This window comes from Alosa pseudoharengus, unplaced genomic scaffold (genome assembly GCF_046254945.1).
Source record: "Alosa pseudoharengus isolate Yale_2024_CS ecotype anadromous, Long Island Sound unplaced genomic scaffold, YU_APseudo_1.1 YU_APseudo_1.1_scf_15, whole genome shotgun sequence".
In the NCBI taxonomy this organism is placed as follows: Eukaryota; Metazoa; Chordata; class Actinopteri; order Clupeiformes; family Clupeidae; genus Alosa; species Alosa pseudoharengus.
Window position 1 is genome coordinate 38,804,949 of NW_027468620.1, and position 19,882 is coordinate 38,824,830.

General features: G+C 44.8%; 1 protein-coding gene across 3 annotated transcripts in view; it reads right to left on the bottom strand.

Annotated features, from left to right (window-relative positions):
- Positions 1-351: 351 nt before the first annotated feature.
- The window catches only part of LOC143124686 (histone acetyltransferase KAT6B-like), an 89,330-nt gene continuing 69,799 nt past the window's right edge, over positions 352-19,882 (bottom strand). For 2 of the 3 annotated variants that reach the window (XM_076286392.1, XM_076286393.1), the window contains exons 13-17: positions 16,844-17,231; positions 16,310-16,451; positions 14,282-14,527; positions 11,313-11,598; positions 352-4,732 (exon numbers count right to left, since the gene is read on the bottom strand). In XM_076286392.1, coding sequence (XP_076142507.1) covers positions 1,659-4,732; positions 11,313-11,598; positions 14,282-14,527; positions 16,310-16,451; positions 16,844-17,231 — 4,136 coding nt within the window. In that variant the 3' untranslated portion in view covers positions 352-1,658. The remainder of the gene's footprint in view (positions 4,733-11,312; positions 11,599-14,281; positions 14,528-16,309; positions 16,452-16,843; positions 17,232-19,882) is intronic. The other variant, XM_076286394.1, reaches the window with a different exon arrangement.

The window sequence follows — 19,882 nt, forward strand, 5'->3', positions numbered from 1 at the left end:
CCCCCTGATCTGCAGAACAAACCTATGGTTAGTGTTGGGGATAAACAGCATGTAAAATGGAGAAGCCCAAGGTGTCGTTTCTGTGGACTGGGTCAGGGTCGACTGGTGAACACGCTGATTAAGCTTAGAGGGTTAGAGGGGTTTATTCTCGTCATCATCACTGGTCATCTACCACACACACCTCTCTTATTACCCCCCACATCTCTTATTACCCCCCACCCACACACCTCTTATTACCCCCCCTACCCAGCCCATTCATTCATTCATTCTCTGCCAGTCACAAAGTATGTCTGTTCTCTCTCTCTCTCTCACACACACACACACACACACACAGAGGAGACGGAAGCTGGGTTAAGTCTTTAAGTGGCTCATGGTTTAATCAGGGCTACAAATGTACAGCATGTGGCTGGAGCAACTACAGAGGGGTCAGGGGGTCAAAGTTCAGAGGGCGACACTGACCTCCTGTTCCCCATACGGCTGCTGCCCAACTACAGCAGACACAACGGAAGCTCTACGCGCAAACCAGAACAGAGAACTTGTGCTTCTGCTGGCTTATGCCTGTCTGTGTGTGTGTGTGTGTGTGTGTGTGCGTGCGTGTGTCAGAGAGAGTGTATGCGTGCGCGTATGTCTGTGTGTGTGTGTGAGAGAGAGAGCAAGTGTGTGTGTGAGATGTCTGTGTGTGTGTGTGTGTGTGTGGAGATGAACTGTGCGGTTCTAGACACAGGCAATCCACTTCAGACTGGTCGTTTTGCATTTGTATAAAAAACAGAAAGCTGCCTCAAGTAAGAATATTTTGTTAAAAAGTATTTTTTTACATCATTAGCAATAAAGTCTTCAAAGCTGGAACACAAGAAATCAGATGAAATGTTTTTGTATATTACTAGATTAAAATTAACAAAAATAGATTCTTCTCCTGGCATCCAGGAGACCGTTCCCTTGGACAAGCGCCGGCTTGTCCGTACGGCCCAGGGGCCAGCAGAGCATGCAGCTGGACTCGGTACTTTACACGTACAAAAATAGAACATACATTTACAATAATTTAGTGAGCTTGAAGGCAGGTCTCCGCATACACACACATCGTTGAAGAGGGCGCAGATAGGCCCTCATCTCATCTGGACGCCCAGAAAACGCATCACGGCGCTGCACAGGAAATGCATCACATGTGCGGCCCTGTAGAGATGGCTCTTTGTTGGCGCCCAGTGATGACGTCATTACAAAGACACTCAGGCGCCCAGTGATGACGTCATTACAGAGACACTCAGGCGCCCAGTGATGACGTCATTACAGAGACACTCAGGCGCCCAGTGATGACATCATTACAGAGACACTCAGTCCTGTGGTGCCTCATCTCAGTGTGTAAGGTAAGGCCTCGTGTTCGTTTGCCATAAAACCATTTTGTGTATTCTTTCTTAGTGCTGGATTCTCAGAAAAGTCAATAAAATAACCAGTAAGAACAGAACCGAACGGAACCGAACGGAACAGAAGCAAACAGAACAGAACAGGTTATTAACCCTAACCCTAGGAACAGGTTATTGTTCACTGAACACACTTCAAACAACGTGGGACACACGTAATGTCATATCATAACAGATTTTATGGCCCAGATATGACGCACGCGACGGCACCTGATGTCTCATCAGGTCACATGACCCGGTGGACTAGCGCCTCATGTATGGAGCGTTGAGCGTCTGTTTGGCCACGCCGGAGTTCACGTAACCATGGTGACCGGGGGGCGCGTACATCATGTTGCCATGGGCGGCAGGAGAGGGCATGGGTGGCGGCTGATTACCCATCATGCTCATCTGCACAGAGTACTGAGGTGGGCCGGCTCCGGCCGCCGCGGCCTGGTTGATGTAGGCGGGGTTGCCGTGGTAGCCGGCGTTGATGAGCGGCGAAGGAGTGACCCGGTAGGAGTTGATGGCGCTGTAACCGCCGGAAGGCAGCAGCAGCTGGGAGGGGCCAGGCGGTTGCATAGCAACGCCCTGCGTGTGGTCAGGGTGCGCGTAGACCTGCTGCTGGACGAGAGTGTGGGCCGACGACTTGGAGTGCAAAGACATGGGGTGGTGCGGGTGTGTGTGGGGGTGTGTGTGGGAGCGCGCGTGCGTGTGAGCATGAGCGTGCGATGGGTGAGTGTGTGCGTGTGGGTGCGGAGCGTGATGAAGACTTTTGGCAGAGGACGACATCTGGACCTGGAACCTTTGGGAGGAAGAGGAGGAGCCTGAGGAAGAGGAGGAGGGGGGTGCGGCTCGCGCATGTAGACCCACGCTTGGCGTGGACGTGTTCCGCTGGTGCATCATGGGAGCTGGAGGCGGGGTCATGTTGGGTGGTGGCGTCATGGCGACCTGCGTTTGTGCGCTGGGGCCGGGCGTGGAGGGCTGGGGGGGGAGGGGCATAAGTGTGGGGGGGGTGTGGTAGGAGCCCAGGGCGTGGGGGTGGGGGTGTGTGTGTGCGTGTGTGTGTGCGTGGGGGTGTGTGTGTGCGTGTGCGTGTGCGTGTGTGTGTGCGTGTGAATACGGCTGTAGCTGCTGCTCCATCAGGGTGTTGGTCAGCTGCTGCAGCTTCGCCAGGCTGAACGTGGCGGAGGGCTGAGGGGCGTAGTGATGGTGATGACCCACGTTGCCCCCGGCGAAATCGCCCACCTGGCCGCCACTCACACGCTCGTACAGACCCAGACTGGACGAGGGGGGGGGGGGACCTGCGTCGGGGAGGGAGCAGTGGGACAGCGACTGTTGTGGGAGTGTGTGTGTGTGTGTGTGTGTTTGAGTGTGAGGGTGTGAGTGAGAGTGAGAGTGTTTGCGTTGGAGCTGCGCAGGCTGGAGCTCCTGGAGCTGATGTGTGTGCAGGTGTGTGTGTGTGTGGTGGCGTGGGTGCTGCTGGAGGTTGTAGGTGTGGTACTGGGGGTGGTGTGTGTGCGGGTGAGGGTGAGGGTGTGGGGTCTGGCGTCCACTGCTGCCGCAGCTCGGAGGGGTCGGCGTGAGGCAGGGGGGCGGAGTCATGCCGCTGGGCCCCAACATGACCGTGCCGTTGACCACGCCGTTGGCCGCCGCGATCTGCTGCGAGACGGCGCAGCTTCCACTGACCAGCGAGCTGCCGCCGCCGCCGAACGAGCAGCTGCCCTGCGACAGCGACGAGTCGTAGCTGCTCGGGTTCTCGTAGTTCTCGCCGCTGCTCTCGATGCTGCCCAGGTCGCTGAAGCCGCTGTCCAGGGCCACGGGCCCCGAGTGTTCCGATACGGACGCAGAGTCCAGCGCCGGGCTGCCTCTGGGCTCCAGCATCGCGCCTGACGATGACCCGGTCAGCGACGAATACGACGTCACAGACAACGGCGCCCCCTGCTGCTGCTGCTGCTCCGAGACCATCTGGGTCAAACTCCCGCCGCCGCTCTCCAGAACCACCGACACGGCCGGGCTGCTGACCGAGCGCACTGATTGGCTGGGGCTGCTCAGCGAGCGCACTGATTGGCTGGGGTGGGATGACGGGCTGCTCAGCGAGCGCACTGATTGGCTGGGGTGGGATGACGGGCTGCTCAGCGAGCGCACTGATTGGCTGGGGTGGGATGACGGGCTGCTCAGCGAGCGCACTGATTGGTCGTGGTGCGTTGGCAGGGGGCTGTTCTCGGGGCCGCGCGGGGCGACAGGGGGCACAGCGTAGCGGCGGGCCAGGCTCGGCTCCAGCAGGCTCGAGTACGGGTGCGGGTCGCGCTCGCAGCTCTGCTCGGCCTCCTGGGTAAGCGAGCGCACGGCCGCAGCGGTCTCCACGTCCAGCTCGGGGCAGAGTGGGGGGTCGGGTGTGGGCGTCTGGGGCGTCTGGGGCGTCTGGGGCGGGGGGCTGCGTTGGGCCTCCCCATCCGAGTCCGACGCCTCCTGCTGGTCAGATTGGCCGTCGCCATGCGGAGTGTCCTGTAGGATGCAGCTGATTGGCTGGGAGGGCTGACGGGGCGGCTGGGGTGAAGGGGGAAGAGGAAGAGGAGAGCTGCGCCACTCTTTGTCGTTACCATCGGCAGGATGAGTGGCTGGGCCCTCAGAACACCCTGGAATCTTCTCCTCGGCCTTCCCCACAGCATGGCTATCGTCCTCATCGTCAGCGTCGTGGTCTTCCACCGCAACTGAGCCCTCATCTTCCTCCTCCTCCTCTTCCTCACACACAGCCTGTGCTCCGACATCCTCCTGACCTCTGAGATCCTGCTGCTGGTCTGCTGGTTGCTGGGATGCCTTGTCGTCTTCGGCCTCCTCCTCCTTTCTCTGGAGTTTGATGAAAGAGGGTTCTGTTTCCTCGCGGGGTTCTGGCGTGTGGCAAGGGGAGTTCTCGGAGTCGCTGTGCTCGGAGTGCTCTGAATTCCCGGAGAGTGAGCTCTTCCTCCTCACCTTCCTCCTCCTCCTCTTCTCCTCCTCCACCAGTTCCTCCCTCTCCTGCTCCTCGGGACTTTGCGGTTCCGATGAAAGGTTCTGCTGGTTCTCTTCCAGTCCCAGCAGCTCCGGTTCCCTGCAGGGGGTCCGCTCCAGTCTGGGGATCATCTTGGTCTCCTCCTCCTCCTCCTCCTCCTCCTCCTCCTGGCGAGGGGCAGGGTGCAGGGGAGTTTCGGGGGGGGTGTAGAGGTTGAGCTTGACCTCACGCTGCTGGCGAGGGGCAGGGTGCAGGGGAGTTTCACGCTGCTGTCTCCATTGGGGGGGGCCTCGCTTCACGCCCTTGGGCCAGCCCTTCTTCCTGCGGCCTAGCCGGCGCCCTGGCAAGCCTGGGGAGTGGACAGAGAGGACAGGGTTAGGGTCAGGGTCACCCAGAGAGGACAGGGTCAGGGTCAGGGTAACCCAGAGAGGTCAGGAGAGGTCAGGGTCACCCAGAGAGGTCAGGAGAGGTCAGGGTAACCCAGAGAGGTCAGGAGAGGTCAGGGTTAGGGTTAGGGTAACCCAGAGAGGTCAGGAGAGGTCAGGAGAGGTCAGGAGAGCCGTAAACATCGCAGCTTAGAGACAAAACACTCAATATGAACACACGCATCTCAACACACTCCATATGAACACACGCATCTCAACACACTCAATATGAACACACTCAATATGAACACACTCATCTCAACACACTCAATATGAACACACTCAATATGAACACACGCATCTCAACACACTCAATATGAACACACTCAATATGAACACACGCATCTCAACACACTCAATATGAACACACTCAATATGAACACACGCATCTCAACACACTCAATATGAACACACTCCATATGAACACACGCATCTCAACACACTCCATATGAACACACGCATCTCAACACACTCAATATGAACACACTCAATATGAACACACGCGTCTCAACACACTCAATATGAACACACGCATCTCAACACACTCAATATGAACACACTCAATATGAACACACGCGTCTCAACACACTCAATATGAACACACTAGGGCTGGGACAACGCGCCGACGCAAACGATGACGTCGACGCAAAAAATATGTCGACGCAAAATATGAGCATCGATTCGTCAAGCATAACGTGTGCTGCTAAATATTTTTAATTTTACACCTTCAGTGTTTTCCATACGTTGACTACTCTGTGGCTGGGCACCACGAAATCAAAACCGCCCACCACACATTGATGTTCTATGTTGTAGGTCTACTATTTAAATTAAAGATAAGATAAAATAATTTCATTGAGCTGCACTTTTTACTCACACAGCCTTTCCTCGCCCCGCCCGCTCTCTCTCGTAACGAGCCAGCGGCTCCTCTGCATGTGCATTTAACAAAATATTCACGATTGTTAAAGGATTGTTGTTGCCACATAGAAGCACTGCATAGAACACAGTGGGCTAAATTGATATTAAATCCGCTTAGCATCGTGACCATGCTGCACAAATTTGTTCAAAACTGCTGCATTAAAGTTAAAGTAAACTCTGCTAAGGTCTTATCACAACATAGTACATTGAGGAGACTAAACTAAGTTAAGTTAGAGTATGCAATCAAGCAGTATCTCAAAGCTAACGTTAGAATACTGTTTGGATGTCAAGTTTAGCATTCTTACTTGCAGCTGCTTGTATTCGTTACTCATGCAGGGCTCATTTTATTGACTCTGAATGTTTGCAAAATCCCGATGTAAATGGAAAAGTGTTTTCCAAGACTCAAAAGTGCTTGTCCAAAGGAGAAGAACGAACCGTTATTTGAACTAACTACGTTATGAATTGCATCCACACTTCAGCAGCCTTTTAACTGTGTTAATGTTAATAGCAAGGATTCCCATACGAACGTCTTAAAATGACAGGCACTCAATTAGACATACACTACTGAACTTTATTGAATGCTACCACTAAGAATGCACTTGTATAGTCTTTTATTTTGTAATCTTAAGAGCAATAAACATATATTGCAATGTTAAAGAATTCATGTTTTTTCATTCAGATATGTAAATAAGCATGTATAAGTTGCTATTAGTGAATTAATGGGGAGATAATCATTAATTGAATCAAAATCGAATCGGACTGAAAAAATGAATCGTTAGATTAATCGATGCATCGAAAAAATAATCGCTAGATTAATCGTTTAAAAAATAATAGTTTATCCCAGCCCTAGAACACACGCATCTCAACACACTCAATATGAACACACGCGTCTCAACTAGGGCTTTCACTTTACGTTCGAAAATCGATTGCACAATCGATTGGACCAACCAACACAAGTTTCGAAAACTAAAATAGGGAATCGATTTTAACCAAATATGTACACTATTATTTTTAAACGAATTAAACAAATGAAAAAGATAGATGTAACAAAACTCAGGAACAAGCAGAAAAATAACAAAGAATTCCGAAGTGCAGTAAGCATTGCGAAAGCTAAAAAGAAAATTCCCACCAATTTTACGCACCGGAAACAGCTTTTTCAATCGGCTGCTGTGCTGCTGGTGTTTTGCCAAAAAATTGAGGACAACGCGATCAACCTGTGCGACATGAGAGATACGAGTGATAGGCCCTAACAACTTGAGGAGTTTGATATGGAAGCACTTTGGGGTTTGGGTATATCAAACTATGGAGAAGGACAAAGCGGTATGCAAACTGTGCAGTCGTGAGTTCTACGTATATTGTTTGACATTTCTAATTGTAAACGCAGCCACGTTGAAGCCTGGAGTAATGTTTTTCACTGATGTTATGGCAGTCCACTCTGCTTATTGTTTTTCGAGAATGTTGCACTCCTGTTTTTCATTGTGCACGAAACTTCACGCCATTGTGCGTCTTCAAGCGCCCCCTTTACGTGCGTCCTAATGCCTGTTAGTTGTTCGTGGATTGTCCTATATTTGGCGTTGAAAATTGAAAAGTCTTTAGACATGAAAAATCGATTTTACAATCAATTCAATGAACAATTATGTCTCAAGAATCGAACAGGATTTTTTCACAAAAGTGACAGCCCTAGTCTCAACACACTCAATATATACACACGCGTCTCAACACAGAGACAACACACTCAATATGAACACACCTACAAAGGTCTTGTAACGGACAATTGTACAATGTAATTTTTACATTTGTGAACTTTATACTTTTTGAGATATTTATGATAAAAGAGCAACAAATTCCCATTGAGTTAACATTGACCGCTGTGGCGGCAACTTTTAGCATTATGACGTGACTTGCAGCTGAACGTAATCAACCATGCAATCTTTCTACCACTGGAGCTGTGAGTCTTCTGAACGTTCGTCTTATCGCCTGCCGTGATCCCACTTTACTTGCTCGTAACTGACTGTCCTTCTCTAATTACAGACAAGGTAAATGGTCCGATTTTTGGCATTTGACTCATTTATGTCGTCAAACATTATGTTGTATGAAATGATAGGTCATAAATAGCCAAACTAACGTTATAACGTTAGGAGAATAGTTAACGTTAGCACTTGATCTATTAATAGCGTATTTATTATGTAAGGAAACCTACCTAATCAACGTTAATATGTCGTCAACTTAACGTTAGCTAACGACAATCAAACCTAATGTTGCTCCCAGCTAATCACTGACGTTAACGTTACATTTGCTCACAAACCAGCATTAACATTAACCAGATAAAGTAGCCTAATCATATTGTACGGATACTATCTGGCTCTTGATTAAATACACCTGTGGAAAGGGATCTGATGAAAGCCATAGCGTTTGGAAACGGACCATATTACCAAAGTATTGTTAAAACACACTACAGAAGTTGAGGTATAACGTTTGTGTTGTCAACATAGGCTACAGAGTATGTTTACTTGGCCAAGGCTAATGTTACTCATTTCTGCATTATTCTGGCGTAAAAATTAAAGCGTAGCCTGGCACACGAGTCAAGCTTCCCAGTTGTATCCTAGAGTAGGCCTACATCGTAGTCTGTAGAAAAAATGTGGATGACAGACCTAGCAAGCTGTATAAGCTATAGTGTAGTTGGTTATCAAGATACATAATATCAGAATGGTCCATCCTTAAAGGAATTATCCGGAGTAAAATGCACTTTAGATGAATTTACGGATGGTTGGGAGTACATACGTTGAGTTGACATCAAAATCAAAAGCAGGATGTGTTTTGAGAAAGTTCGAATGAACTTTCTCAACTGGCTTGATGAAATTCATTCTGGACTCTCTATCCGACCACATAAAGAACTCGGGATACTTCGGTTTGGCTTTAGGGACCCTCTACTCACTACCACGTAAGTGTAATGTTGTTTGGAACTGTAGAAGAGGTATAAAAATAGCGTTTTGTAGCGGCGAAATGACTTGCCCTGGTCACTTCCAGGCTAACGAGTTTTAACTAAAAACGGTAAAATCGAACTTTCTCAAAACACATCCGAATGACATGATTTTGATGTCAACTCAACGTATGTACTCTCAATCATCCGTAAATTGATCTAAAGTGCATTTTACTCCGGATAATTCCTTTAAGACTCTAAGTTGTTTACTTTAAACTGTTTGGCTATCAACTACCCTTAAACTGAAATGAATAAAACACAAAATGTTGCTTTGTTTGCAACGAAATATTATAGGCTAGTATATTTAACTACCATTACAGATTTATGGTGCAACAACCTCACTTAAATATCTAAGTTGTATTGAACAATTGTACACATTCCTTGTTTTTGGTATAACTCTAACTTGTTTGCTTTTGTCTTTTAGGTTCCAGACCAGACCAGTGTGGTGATGAACCTGTCTGTGTGCACATCCTGCCAACCATACATTACGTGTACCTGTCTGTGTGCACATCCTGCCAACCATACGTCGCTGACATTAACACTTACATTCATTCCTAAAAACATGTGACCATATCTCAACATATCTTTGAACTATGAACTACACTGAGACGTAGATCTGAGATCTACACTGAGACATTCTGAGTATTATATTGTTACAGGAGGACTATCATGACAACTATATGAAACATTCAAATGTGCGCATCTGTGAAACTTAGCTGTGCTGTTAGACCTCTGTTTTTAGACCTGAGCTGTGCTGTGTGAAAATTAAGATTCTTACCTAAGTTCTGTCTAAAACTGATCATCTGAAGGGCTGAATCTTATTCTTCAGTCTATATCACCACCAAATGTGACCTATTATTATTAACTGAGACCTCTAGCTCTTGCTGCCAGTTCAGAATTACCACTGATAAATAGATCTGTCTTAAGATAATATGATTGGCATTATCAAGTTCTCTAAGAATGCAAATTCAGTAGGCATCTGGTTTCTCCCTAATCATTATTGGGTAACTTAAAAATTGGTTTCAACAACTGTGTCAGTTGTTTTTTTTTTTTACTTCAAGCTTAGGCCTACATTGGTTGATAAGTGTTCATTAGTGTATTCTGAGTATCATTCTGCTGTATTAAAACAAAGAATGTTGATCAATATTGAATTAACAATTTATTTTTACTGTCACTCTAAGCTAACATCTAACAAAGTACACTTACTTAACTATTCCCCTAACATTATGAATGTAAGTTTTCAAGAATACTGTAAGTCTATGCAATCTGAATAATTATACTGTAAGTAATATAATGTTATAAACAGCAGCTTTTTTGCATTTAAATGCAATGGTAATTCCCTGGAATTATATTTTCTAGTTTAGCAAATGTTATTTTGAAGTATTAAAAAACATTGTTGTTTTAGAATTTTCGAGCGAAATGGTTGGTAATTAGCACGTTTATGATATAATATATATTATAGGATAATATTCTATATCATACATCACCACCATCAATACAAATCTATTAGTCAAATACATCAGTTGTTGGGGTTGGCCCAATATTTATGATATACAGTGGGGAGAATAAGTATTTGAACCCATGCTAAAGTTGACTAAAAAGAAAAATATAAAAACATTTTTTAGAAATTGATCTTAATGCCTTAATTAAAACAAATAGTAAAAATCCAACCTTTAAGGACACCAATTTTCTTAGTGAATGAAGAATGTATCGTAAATAAATAAATGTTCTTCCTTAAATTACAGGGGCAATAAGTATTTGACCCCTATGTTAAATTCCCATAGAGGCAGGCAGATTTTTTATTTCATGGATCCAGGATACTATGCATCCTGATAAAGTTCCCTTGGCCTTTGGAATTAAAACAGCCCCACATCATCACATACCCTTCACCATACCTAGAAATTGGCATGGTGTGTTTTTCAGTTAGCCTATTAGCTGGTTTGATTTGCATTGAACCCAATGAGCATTTTAGTCAACTTTAGCATGGGTTCAAATACTTATTCTCCCCACTGTATATACTTATACTTATGAGTTTCAAAAGAGTTTATATACTTATACTTATTTATGAGTTTCAAAAGAGTTTATATACTAATACTTAAAAGAGTTTATATACTAATACTTATTTATGAGTTTCAAAAGAGTTTATATACTAATACTTATTTATGAGTTTCAAAAGAGTTTATATACTAATACTTAAAAGAGTTTATATACTAATACTTATTTATGAGTTTCAAAAGAGTTTATATACTAATACTTATTTATGAGTTTCAAAAGAGTATATATGTATACTTATTAATGAGTTTCCCGACTAGTATATATACTAATACTTATTTATGAGTTTCAAAAGAGTATATATGTATACTTATTAATGAGTTTCCCGACTAGTATATATACTAATACTTATTTATGAGTTTCAAAAGAGTATTAATGAGTTTCCCGACTAGTATATATACTAATACTTATTTATGAGTTTCCCTTCTCAAAGCACACTTGAGCAGGAGCGCACAGGTCATATGGAGCGACAGACGAGTTCAGTCAGGTGTGTAGAGCGGGGACAGGTAAACCTTACACATAAGGTTTTAAGTTCCAAAACACACACACACACACACCTTTGATGGCATTTCTGGCAGCATCTATGTGATGCAGCATGTGACTGCTGATTCGCTGCTTCTTCTTCTCTCTGCGAGGATCCGTGTGGCTCTTCGTCTTCCTCCTCTCCTCGTCTTCCTCACTGCACGCCCGTCTGGCCGATCCCGCCGCGCTCTCAGCCTCGTCCACCGAGTTCTCCAGAGGCTCGTCCAGGACCTCTGTCCGCTCCAGGATGGTCTCCGTGGTTACGCTGCTGTTGATGCGTTTCCTCCGACGGCCACGCCTCCTCTTAGGCCCCACCTCGCGCTACAGGAAGTAGAAACGTAGTCAAACTGTAGCCGTGCTCGTCTGTGCAGATCTGACTTGATGTGATGCATGCTGGGTAGAGCTCTCCATTCTGTTCAACCCAGCATGCATCACATCAAGTCAGATCTGCACAGATCTGCATGAAGACGAACACACCTTTGAGACTTCCTGTTACATCTCCTTTAAGACTTCCTGTTACATCTCCTTTAAGACTTCCTGTCAATCTCCCCTTAGAGCAGGGTTTCTGCAGGGTTCAGTAAGTCAAATTTAAGACTTTATAAGACCTTATTATGACCATTACGATTTAAATTTATGACCTACACAAATGACGAAAAATAACTTCAGTCATTAAAATTCCCTTCAAAATAAAAAAAAATTGTCTAGAAACATTGTTTGGAAAAATTTGGCTATATCTTCATTCCCTAGTTGATAGACAGTTCACTCAATTTAAAGCCAGTTAATAACAACAGAATAACAATAGCCTGCCCTTGCTAGCTCACTGGGAAAAAAAGAGTATCTTACTCAGGTTCTTCCCTTTCCTGAAAGCTAGCCAGCTGTGCTGACGTTCACAAGGCAGTTCTAACAGTTCTGTTGATACCTATATTCTGGTTGTTATGGGAACATAAGTCGGAATCCTCAATACCATATTAGTGTTGTCACTATACAAGAATGCTTAGTGCACACTGACATGAAATACGTATGTTATATGAGAATTTACCATGACGTCACAATAACAATATACATTCTTCCGGGTGGCAAAAGCTGAAGCATTCTCCATTGGCACTACTAGTAAACAAACCCTTCCATGTCATTTGACCAGGGCAGAGCAATCAAGAAAACAGAGTAAATGGCTTGAATGAATGATTTTCGTCTTGCGTCATGAATTCATATTCATACGGTTATGGGAAGTCTCATTAATATGCAATGAGTCATACGTGTCTCTAGCCACGCTGCGTCCACTCTACCCCATAGTTTGAACGAAGTGAAGTGTCAGTCGAAATCAAAGGCGAATGATGAAAATGCTACGTGAGGTAAATTGCTTGGGGAACCCACCGTCGGCCGTAGCCTAGGCCTAATACATTTCAACAGGTTAGTTAATTCAAAAACAGACGTGGTGGATATTCAGACATAGTTAACACAAAACACCTTGTTCAGGTTCCCTTAAAATCTGATTTAAGGCCCCCTTAAAATAAAATCGTCTACACAAACACATTTAAGTATTCTACTTCGGTTTCCTTATCATTTTCCCTCAAGAAATTTTTTTTTTCCTTTTCTTATCTTATAAGAAATTCCGTTGCACAAACGACCTTAGCAGCCTAAATAACCACATGAGTTTGGTTCGCCAGGCAAAACGTAAAAAGTTTATTTTGGTGCCCTGATGACAGTCAGGATAATATCTAACTAGCTAGTATTGTTCAATTCATGTCTATATGGCTTTACTGATGAATGGATAAATGTCACCGAAAATTATTAAGGTAAGATAAGATCATAAGCTTGGGTTGCAGACTACGGCATAACTTTAGCAAGCTAGTTACAACTATGTCCGTTGAACGTAGCCTACCAGTTGAGTTATTCATTGTTAACATTAGCTATTGATAGGCCTACAGTAGGTGCATTAATAACTTTAGCTAACGTGTTTGTCATCCGTCAAACTTGTCGAAGTTAGTTATGCCTACTCAGATTTGTAATGCGTCATTCACTATCTTAATTTATCAACAATATGTGCACACAGCTTGCTATTATTTTGGACAGTCCCGTATTGACCAACCTTGAGCATCCTCAGAAAAGCAAGCACAAATTAGCAAACAAACAATCTCCGTGGTTGATACTAAAGGGACAAAACTTAAGGTGCTTTGTGCAAACGGCCCTAAGGAGATAGCAATAGCCTAACGTTAAATGAAATGCATAGTAGCCTAGGCTAGCCTACTACAGCCTAATGTGTAAATGAACCTCAGCCTGCCATTGAGTGGTTATTTTAGTGACTGTTGCTGTTTGACTTCTGTCAGATGGTGTATTTCCCTGCTATCTAAATAAAAAGGCTATGATCGGCTATTTGTTGCTCGGATCAGATACAGATGTAAGAAGTGGCTACTCCGCCACCAGGCAGTCTTGCCATCTCCTCTGCAGCATTACATTTGACGACGTCCACTAGCTTTAAACTTCACCCACAGGTTCCGCTGGATAATTTTTTTTTTCTTTCTGAAGGACATCGATAAAAACCCTACACTTTTTGCTGTATATCTGGCGGCACAACCCCAAACACAACACGTTTTCGTTATTGTTTCAACTTTGATCAACAACAATGTTTTAACTATGTAAGGTCACGTTTTTGTTATTGTTTCAACTTTGATCAACAACAATGTTTTAATCATGTAAGGTCAGTGATCAACAACAATGTTTTAACTATGTAAGGTCAGTGATCAACAACAAGACTCCGCGGGTACCCTGTAAATGTGACCTTGTATGGAAAAGCCGGATGTTTTTATGACTTTTTAATGGCTAAAATTCTTATTATGGAATGTAAGACTTTTTATGACCCAGCAGAAATCCTGTTTAAGACTTCCTGTCAATCTCACCTTTAGGACTTCTGGTCAGACAGTTTTTAAGATGGTGAGACATGGATGGAGATTCAAGGCTTTAGTCTGAAACGCATGAACAAACATGGACTCCTGGTGGAGCGTACCTTTCTCTTCAGACCGTGCGTTTGGGATCTCGGGGAGTCCTCGTGCTCCTCCTCCTCGCTGCTTGACGACGAGGAGTGGGATGTGTGGACACGTGCACCGGACTGCATGTGCCAAGGGTGGTGGTTGGTGCTGGGGCACTTAGTGAGGGGGTAACTGGGGCACTTAGTGAGGGGGTAACTGGGGCACTTAGTGAGTGGGTACCGCCTCACAGCAGGCAAATCACTAGGGCGACTGCCCTCCACCTGCTGAAACACACAACATCAACATCAACATTAACCACACACAACCACAACAACAACCACAACAACGCAAAAACAGATGCCAATGCCAACATCGTCAACCACACAACAACTGCACACATAAGCATAACTAATATCAACACAACAATAACTAAAGCATTTAACATTCGTATAAGATCTGACCACCTTAACACCACAGGTGAACACTGAGGCCTTGCTACAGTTCTGTAGCTAATGGGGGGGAGGGGCACAGTTCCAGCGGGCCCCTGTAGGGCGGTGCTGATGGACTCCACTGGGCCTTTGTGCATACATGTTTTCACCGCTTTATTTGTGAAATCATTCAATATTACAACAATAAAAATAGCTTGTGTAATGTCTTGATTGAAACATGCTTCGCACACAAATGATAGCCCATGTTTGGGGGGCAAGAAGAGTGGACTTCTCAGCATAAGGATACATTAGAAGATGATTGGTGTAAACTTAGTCATGACATGATAAGCAGTTCTGGAACTTAAAAACGCAACTTTCCATTCACTCATATAAATCATTCATGCGTAGTGCTCGTCATGAAAAGAAAATAGCAGCTTAATATTTTTCAGGCGTTTAACAGTAAAAGGCGCACTGTTCTTAGCAGTGATGCTGACAGCAGTGAGATTAGGCATTGCATCCTCTACAGTCACTCTGTTTGGAACATTTTGCTGGTCGGGTTTCAAGATTGATAAGATTCAGTTAAAGCGTATAGTATGGATAATCTACAAGTTTGGGACCCCACTCACACTCATGGCAGGGCTCTACACTAACATTTTTTTCCAGGAGCACTTGTGCGCCCAAGTTAAAAAATTTAGGAGCACAGACAAAAATTTGGGCGCACAGTCACTTCTGTACTTAACTTACACATAATCTAACATTACACTGCAGCTAACAGTTAAACATGCCAGTGCACTAATTGCGAATATTAAGAATGACTGACAACATTTAGGCTACAGGAAACAGGATTTTAAAGATCAGTGTCTACTTTATTTTCAGTCTGGTCTATTTTCCTACATTTTGTTAATGTAAAATAATATAATACATTGCCATATTTGCATTTAGCCTGTATATCAAGTATCCTGCCAAATGTAGGCTAATTTATTTATTTGTGAATCCATCTTTAGCTAATCCAAATATGCCCATGGTGTCTTATCTGACTGCATACTGCCTAATACTACTACTAAAACAGTCAATTTTCTCTTCCACAAAACCCAACATAGGCTATCAAGGATATATCTTTTTTTTATTATCTGCATTGATTGGGGCAGTAGGCAAACGTTAGGCCTACTTTCGTTTTGCACTTCAGCTTGTATTCGGTGTAAACAAACAAGCATGCGTGGAAGCCAGGAGTTTGCAGCCAATACGTCAACTGGGCTAAAAGGCATGTTAGGTTACCTTTCCTTCTCTCACTGCATTCTCAGAATCTCATCCTGTTCCTCCTATATCCAATGAATTCGGTGGATAGAATAACTCATTTCTTCAATCTTTGCATCTTGGCTGGCTAGTCTAACTTTCCGCTTTTTCTGCGCGCTCTTGGATTTGATAGAAGCGACTACTAGCGAGTCCCAACGCGAAACTGCTAACGTTGATGGGAGGTGTAGTTTTTATGCTGCATTCGCGACGTGATTCTACGGTTTGCACCAGTAATGTTTCTCGATGTTGCGGTGTATTTTGTAGACAAACATTGACATGGTTAGAAGTCATTCGCACCAGTGCGCCTAAATATTTTTTTTCACTCGCACAGCATCATTTTTTTACCTGTACACTATGGTGCAGTTCCAGCGGGCCCCTGTAGGGCGGTGCTGATGGACTCCACTGCAGACAGGAGGCGTCCACTTCAGGCCCAGTCCGCCTCTCACACACACGATCCTGCTGCAGCCGCCGCCGGACAATTACGCACCTGCACACACACACACACACACACACACAAACAGAGAAACACAAGGAGTAAGAGCCAAAATATCTAGCATGCTTCTGTGTATGTGCCACTGATTCTACATGAGTGTGTGTGTGTGAGTGTGTGAGTGAGTGAGTGAGTGTGTGTGTGTGTGTGTGTGTGTGTGTGTGTGTGTGTGTGTGTGTGTGTGTGTGTGTGTGTGTGTGTGTGTGTGTGAGTGAGTGAGTGAGTGTGTGAGTGAGTGAGTGAGTGAGTGTGTGTGTGTGTGTGAGTGTGTGTGTGAGTGTGTGTGTGTGTGTGTGAGTGTGTGTGTGTGTGTGTGTGTGTGAGTGAGTGAGTGAGTGAGTGAGTGATTGAGTGAGTGTGTGTGTGTGTGTGTGTGTGTGTTAACTAACCTGCCATCCTGCACGTGGATCATGTTCAACTCCTGTAGGGTGTGTGTGATGTCGTGAGGGCACATGCCAGTCAGGCTACTGAGGGCTTTAATGGTGAGCTGGGCGGAGCTATCCACACACTGGGCGGAGCTATCCACACACTGGGCGGAGCTATCCACACACTGGTCTGGCTTCTCAGTGGCCTGCGTGTGGATGTCTGAGGGCTGAGGCAGGCTGGGGTGGATGTCTGAGGGCTGGGGTGGGCTGGGGTGGGTGAGGGGGGGGTTGTGGTTACATATGGCCCGCAGCAGGGTGCTCCTCCAGTAGGACTGATAGACCGAGCGCCCCTGCTCCGACAGAGGCTTCTCAGGAGACCCCACACGTCCCTCCACACGGGACAGAAGATAACCTACACACACACACACACACACACACACACACACACACACACGCATGGAGGCACAAAGATGCACGCACACACACACACACACAAACAATTTAGGTCACATGGAGTCCACCTTTATTATCTGAGCATTTAAGACACAGAAATAACTATTATCCCCTAGGGTTAGCCCTAGCCCTAGCCCTAACCCACACATGAATGCTATCAACGCTAGGGTTAGCCCTAGCCCTAAGCCACACATGAATGCTATCAACGCTTCCTTAAAGGGTCCCCTGTGTAAGGGCCCGGTTATACTCGCCGCACCGGACCGGTAGCGCGACAATGTGACGTCAAAATGACGTAGATCTCTCTGGCACGCCAGGGTTTTGGCCGTGTAGCACACGGTAGCGCACCACTCATTTTTTTTCAGACGAGCGCGACAAGGCGGAAACAGGAAGATGGACTAGTTCGAGGGCAAGCCAGTTGCAGTGTTTTGTTACAGTCGTGAATTTTTAATAGTTTGCTGGATAAGTTAACAAAGTTACCAGTGAGAGTTGCAACACATGGAATTAAGAGGAAAGAATAGAAACGATTTATTTTCAAATAAAGGATATCTATTAAGGCCTGAACAAAATCTCTTTCCACTTCAGGAAATTACACAAACTCAGCCAGCTGCTAGCTAGCTAGCCAGCTAACTAAACTGTTTAAATTATTAAAATTTCCCTCGGGAGGATAAAGTACCTATCTATATATCCATCTATCTATCTATTTATCTACCTGTGCACACACCTTGGAAACTACATGATAATGATGATGGTAGTTGTGAATAGTAGCAACCAAAGTCTGAAGTACCATCACAGAGGCTAGCTACTGGTGTTTCTTACTGCAGCTTCTTCTGCTGTGTAAGTAGTTAACGTTAGTCTTTTCACAACAGCGACACCTCTGTTCAGGAGAATATTGCAACTAGTGTCGTGACCACGACGCACGAGTATAAATGGTTACGGCGCTTCTGTGACGTCACATTGTTGCGCTACAGGTCGGGTGCGTCGAGTATAACCGGGCTTTAATGTTTTCAGTTGTTTATTAACAAAATCAACATTTCCCATTAATAAATGACCCACTCATGTTTAATTACCACCACCACCAATTCGAAGCATCCCTATTGGCTTAGAAATTTTTCATAGTTTGGCTGGTCCTGCGACTTATAGTCAGGTGCGACTTATATATGAAAAAAATTATATAATTGAACATGTTTTTAAATGTTAATTTATATTAACTGACATGAACCCTACATTAAACATTACCGTCTACAGCCTCGAGAGAGCGCTCTCAAATGCACAAGCCCTGTGCACTTTCAGTCAGAGATTAGTGCTTGCTATGCCTGAAACACATGTGCATACTTAAATGCTCAAATTATGGCCAAGATTCTATTTATAGCCGGTCCTCAGATTCGGACAAATAAAAGCCAGTATCATTTTGCTTCAATTTAACTCATAAAAGAGCTCTTCTTAATAATTTATATTGTTGGTTGGTTTAATATTGTTGCCAATGAAAAGTCATCATCCTACACCATGAGTCTCCAACACGTTGCTCTCAAGCTACCAGTCGCACGCAGCCCCTTTCTGAGCTAGAGGCTGAAGCAATAACCTACATTTAAACACAATTGTTGCTGCCAGGCATCAGCCTACGAATTTTATGAAAAAAAAGTAAATCATGCATAATTAAAAAAATAACTAAATGTAGGCTATCTTAGAACTCTTTGGCTATATGGAATAAGGTTTCCCTTGCAGCACAGCACACGTTCCATGAATGAATGAAAGCGGATGCCTTATCTCGCAATAAGCGGATGGAAATCCCGACACTCTTTCATACATGAAACTTAATGAACCATTGCCATTGATATAGGCCTATGCCGCTCCTATAACGAAAAGTATAGGCCTATGTCTCACAGTAAAACGCAAGAAATAAAGGCCTATAGCTGACTCGAATAGCCTACAAGCCATGGTCCAAATAAAGGTGCTGTGCTTTGCCCAGCCATACTTTGAGGATTTATGATAGCCTGTCACCTAAACATTCCTCACCCGTTATCTAGACATGCATGAAAACATTTGAAAACAAAACTCACTGCCATGTAATATTTGATGGCTGTTTTGCTAGTAATTATCTTTCACGTGAATATGCACAGAAAGTGAAAGTAGGCCTACTATGCTCCGTGTCTGTAGCTGTCTGTACACGTCCGCAATCGATTATAACGTTCCTCAAATGGAGAACACATCCATGTTCTCTCGTGTTATATTATAGGCTGTCATGCTTCTGTGTTTGCAAAATTCCTGACGGTTCCTGATCGCTAAACGTTTGTTTTCCTTTCCTGTCGATAGCGGTTGATGTAGAAGCACCTATAGGCTATAATTTTACTTTAGCGGTGACAAATCCTGCTGAGAGAGAGAGGGGCACCCGCAAAGTGGTCCTGCGCGCACGCGTGTCTCCGCACGGGGTTCAATTGAAGTCAGAGTTGGTCCGTCCAGTCAATAGTCCCGCATTCAGGCCGCTCCATTATTAGATTAACGTCAGACAGCGCTGTAAAATGTGTGGGAATTTCTCGCACTATGATGGCTAGAGTTGCGGGACTTTTATTAGTAGCCTATGCTCAATACGTAATAATTTATGCGCAATACCCG